The sequence below is a fragment of the Octopus bimaculoides genome, chromosome 6 (genome assembly GCF_046866305.1).
Source record: "Octopus bimaculoides isolate indiv1 chromosome 6, ASM4686630v1, whole genome shotgun sequence".
Taxonomy (NCBI): Eukaryota; Metazoa; Mollusca; class Cephalopoda; order Octopoda; family Octopodidae; genus Octopus; species Octopus bimaculoides.
The window spans coordinates 78,228,509-78,233,508 of record NC_142933.1 but is presented as its reverse complement, the minus strand read 5'-3'; the positions used below and the strand labels follow the sequence as shown (position 1 = coordinate 78,233,508).

Here is a 5,000-nt window from a genome sequence, read left to right as displayed (position 1 = left end):
TACATGAAGGAGTTGTACCTTATGACTGGTGTAGCAGCACCATAGTCAACTGCTACAAAGTTGAAGGCGACTCTTTAGATGCAAATAATTACAGAGGTATCAAGTTGTTGGATCAGGTAATGAAGGTCACGGAGAGGGTCATAGCCCAACTAATTAGGGAGAGAGTCAGTGAGATGAGATGCAGTTTGGGTTCGTGCCAGGGAAAAGCACCACTGTTGCTGTATTTCTGGTAAGACAGCTGCAGGAGAAATACCTAGCCAAAGATAAACCTCTGTATCTGGCTTTTGTTGACATGGAGAAAGCCTTTGACAGGGTCTCCTGATCCCTTATCTGGTGGTCAATGAAGAAACTAGGGATAGATGAATGGTTAGTGAGAGCTGTGGTGGCTATGTACAGGGATGCTGTCAGTAAGGTGAGGGTTGGCAACGAGTACAGTGAAGAATTCTGGGTAGGAGTAGGGGTCCACCTAAGGATCAGTCCTCAGCCCCCTCTTATTCATCATAGTCCTCCAGGCAATAACAGAGGAATTCAAAACAGGCTGCCCCCGGGAGTTTCTCTCTGCTGATGATATTGCTCTTATTGCTGAATCACTACCAGAACTAGGGGAAAAGTTTCAGGTGTGGAAGCAAGGATTAGAATTGAAGGGCCTTAAAGTCAACTTAGCTAAAACCAAAGTCCTAATAAGTAGGAAGGCAGACAAACCACAAATCCCTTTAGGTAGATGGCCCTGCTTGATCTGTAGAAAAGGCGTAGGTAGAAACTCCATAAGATGTACCCAGTGTAAGCTATGGACACATAAGATGTGCAGCAATATCAAAAGAAAGCTAACTGGGTAGATAGTTTTTGTATATGGCAAATGCTCAGGAGCAATAAACACTGAAAATGTGCAGAGAACAGCTTCTGTCACATTCCAAGGAGAAAAACTTACAAGTAGTTGACAGCTTCCGTTACCTAGGTGACCAAGTCAATAGCGGGGTGAATGCTCTGAAAGTGTAGCTGCTAGAATAAGAATAGCTTGGGCACAGTTCAGAGAGCTCCTACCTCTGCTGGTGACAAAGGGCCTCTCGCTCAGAGTAAAAGGTAGACTGTATGACGCATGTGTACGAACAGCCATGCTATATGGCAGTGTAACATGGGCCGTGACTGCTGCGGACATGTGTAAGCTTGCAAGGAATGAAACCAGTAAGCTCCACTGGATGTGTAATGTCAGTGTGCATACACAACAGCGTGTAAGAGCCCTGAGAGAAAAGTTGGACATAAGAAGCATCAGATGTGGTGTGCAAGAGAGACAACTGCACTGGTATGGTCGTGTTGCGAATGGATGAGGACAGCTTCGTGAAAAAGTGTCACACCCTAGAAGTTGAGGGAATCTGTGGAAGAGGTAGATCCAGGAAGACCTGGGATGAGGTGGTGAAGCACGACCTTCAAACATTGGGCCTCACCGAGGCAATGACTAGTGACCAGAACTTTTGGAGATATGCTGTGCTTGAGAAGACCTGACAAGTCAAGTGAGATCATAATCCGTGGCCTATGCAAGTGGTGTTTAACCAGCCCACTTATGAGTACCCTTCATTCATTGTACAATAAATTTTGCTTGTGAAGACCTGTTGAGGCAAGTGAAATTAAAATCGCTGATGTGGCTGATGACAGTACCGCCTGATTAGCACTTGTGCCAGTGGAATGTTAAAAGCATCATCCGAGTGTGATTGTTGCCAGGGCCGCTGACTGGCTCCTGTGCTGGTGGCATGTAAAAAGCACCATTTGAGTGTGATCGTTGCCAGCGTCGCCTGATTAGCTCATGTCTGGTGGCACGTGAAAAACAACATTCGAGTTGACTAGCCCTTGTGCCGGTGGCATGTAAAAGCACCCACTACACTCTGAGTGGTTGGCGTTAGGAAGGGCATCCAGCTGTAGAAACTTTGCCTGATCAGATTGGAGTATGGTGCAGCCTTCTGGCTCGCCAGTCCTCAGTCAAACTGTCCAACCCATGCCAGCATGGAAAGCAAACATTAAATGATGATGATGATGATGTGTGGCTCTCTGTTTAAAATGCTTTCCAACTTTGTGATCAAGTGTTCAGTCCCAAGTTTCTTCTACTTTAGCCATGGGTCAACGAAGCCTTGTAAGTGGATTTGGTAGATGGGAACTGAAAGAATTGCACCGTATATGTGCATGCACATGCATATATTTGTGTGTACCCTTGTCTAGACATCACATGATAGTTGTAAATGAGCATCATCATCATACAAGCAAAGTTGCTCGTTTCCAGTCTTCTGTGAAAAACATGTCTAGCTATGGGAAAATATTATCTTGCTTGGAAACAGGTGAGGGTTAATGACAGGAAGGACATCCAGCTGTAGAGAATCTGCCTCAACAAACACTGTCCAACCCATGAAGTAGTGGATTTTAAACAATGACAATGTTGCTCGATACTGCCCTGCAGCTCACCAGGTCCTCGCAAACCACCCAACTCATGCCAGCATGGAAACAGATGTTAAATAATGATGATGATGATTAAAGATAAAATAACTTGACAGTTGTACAGAACACCTTTTGTTTCCAGCAATGTGCTGTAAACCCAAGTCCCTTTCTTTTTCTGTTTACAATAAACCAAGCTAATAATAAATAACTGTTTTTGCTTGGAACTTAGCGATAGACCTTTCTGCTGACAAACCATACTGGCATGGGTTAGCTGAATACATTCTCCTAATTTATTTCCATGTGTTATGAACAGATAATATTATCTAATGTTTATCTGAATTGCAATTTTTAATTAGAATCAAAATATTACTACTGTATTTTCTCGCATACAAGTTGACATAGTATATAGTGTAAACATTCAAACATTGTCACTATTGTTTCAAAACCTGCTGCATTTCACATGGAATTATTGGTGTATAAGTTGACTTGCCATTTTTATCTTTAAATTTTTTGTCTAAAAAATTTCACTTGTTTACCAGAAAATATGGTAATGTTTTTGTAATTTATTTATAGATTATTTCTTATATCTTTTTTTTTTTTTCTTCCAGAAATGTATAGATATTCTAATTGAAAAAGAATATTTGGAAAGAGTGGATGGCCAAAAAGATGTATACAGTTATTTGGCATAGTCTGAGTGAACAATATATTGCCTTTTTTGGGGGCTGCTTGGTTCAGAATTGGTCTGTTCTGGAGACCTCTGTATTGATTATGAGAAGAAGTGGTTTAAGAAATCTCACTGAAAAGCAAAGAAAATTTTTGGTGCAGAAACTTGGCTGTTGAATTTAACTTAGGCAAATCTTCGACTCGGTATGGAATTATGCCTGAGAATTTCTTCAGAAACAAGTGCAACTTTACCTTCTCATAATTCTCTACCATGTGCAACAACATTTTACATTTTCCATAAACTTACCTTTGGTGGTGGTGGAGTGAGAGGAGGAGATGGTGTAAAGGATTATCTGATAATTGCATTTAAATAATAAAAAAAAAAAAACATAAAATGGAAAAAAAAAGAAAAAATTCATTCTGAATTGGTTTCCTATCTGTTGATTAGCACTTTTCACTTTTTCTAGTAAAATATCAATTATAATTTTTTTTTAGTTTGTACTTTCTGTATTGTTTTTCTTTCTGTCGTTAATTAGCTTTTCTTTATTTTTGAAAAGAAAGAGTTTAATTTTAAATCGGAGCAATATATTCCAAGTGTTTTGATCATCAGTTTTTACTTAAAATCTTATAACATTGTTTTTAAGCATGCAGGTGGCACATAAAAAACACCATTTGAGCATGGCCGTCGCTAGTACCGCACCGCTAGTACCGCACCGCCTGACTAGCCCTCGTGCCGGTGGCACGTAAAAGCACCCACTAAACTCTTGGAGTGGTTGGCATTAGTAAGGGTAGCCAGCTGTAGAAACTCTGCCAGATCAGATCGGAGCCTGGTGCAGCCATCTGGCTCACCAGTCCTCAGTCAAACCGTCCAGTATGGAAAGTGGATGTTAAACAATGATGATGGTGATTTGTACATGTAGTCTCATTTACCACTGATTCATTCTTCACTGATCTGGGCTAACACGATACACTCAGTTGTGAGCCATGTTTCATTTGTCACAGATAGAGGTGTGATAACACAGGTAAGCAATCAATCAAATATTCTGCTTGTACTGGAAAATGCACCCATGCTCAGCTGCCCAGTATGCACCGACCATCACTCGTGTTTACATCTTCATGCTGCAAGTCTACATATTTTTTGTATGGATTTATGGACTCATACCCATCAACATGGTACCAGTGAACAGGAAAAAATACAAAGGAATCTGATCCTAACAAACAATGTAGATGAGTGTATTATTTTTACAGAAAAACGTAAAAGTGATCAAGAAAATTTATGACAAGGGAAGCTTCACTACTGTGGACTGCGAGTGTGGTGTCAATGAATCTACTAATCATTCCATTTACAGAATACATGGTAATGACTAATTTATCACTGTGTTTTGTTTTTAACCAAATTCCTGTGATAAACGAGGACAGATGCATTTGTTAGAAAGAAAAAAATGATGACAATGTAGATGGCTGATACAGACCATTGTCTGATTATATGAATGAACCCTTTAGCATTCAGATTACTCTATTAAATGTAATACTTATTTATCCACATTATTTTAAAATTAATCATGCATTATCTCACAGCTTCAAGATTTCAATAATGTGACTGTTTATTTTTAGAATAACATTATGGGGTGGCGGTATGAGAAGCCAGATCTGGCCAGTTTGAACATAAAACAGATAGAATATTTGGGCTGGGTATGGCTGATTTAAATGCTAAAGGGTTAAATATCTAGTTTTTATTCTTCATGTTCTGAGTTCAAATCCCACCAGAATCCAGTTTCAAGTGTTCCATTTTGGTAGAATAACTGCCTGTAGTATACTGATGTTATCTTCATCAACTTTATCTCTTCCTTTCAGCAACTGAATGTTAAAAAGATGCCATTTGTAGCATTGTCAAGAATTGCAATAGACTCTCCATG

At 39.8% G+C, this 5,000-nt stretch overlaps 1 protein-coding gene across 2 annotated transcripts in view; it reads left to right on the top strand.

Moving 5' to 3' along the window:
• Window positions 1–3,571, top strand: part of LOC106871142 (cullin-1) — a 120,152-nt gene extending 116,581 nt beyond the window's left edge. For both annotated transcript variants that reach the window (XM_089354127.1, XM_089354128.1), the window contains one exon: window positions 3,030–3,571. In XM_089354127.1, the coding sequence (XP_089210253.1) occupies window positions 3,030–3,110 (81 nt within the window). In that variant the 3' untranslated portion in view covers window positions 3,111–3,571. The remainder of the gene's footprint in view (window positions 1–3,029) is intronic.
• The last annotated feature ends 1,429 nt before the right edge of the window (window positions 3,572–5,000 follow it).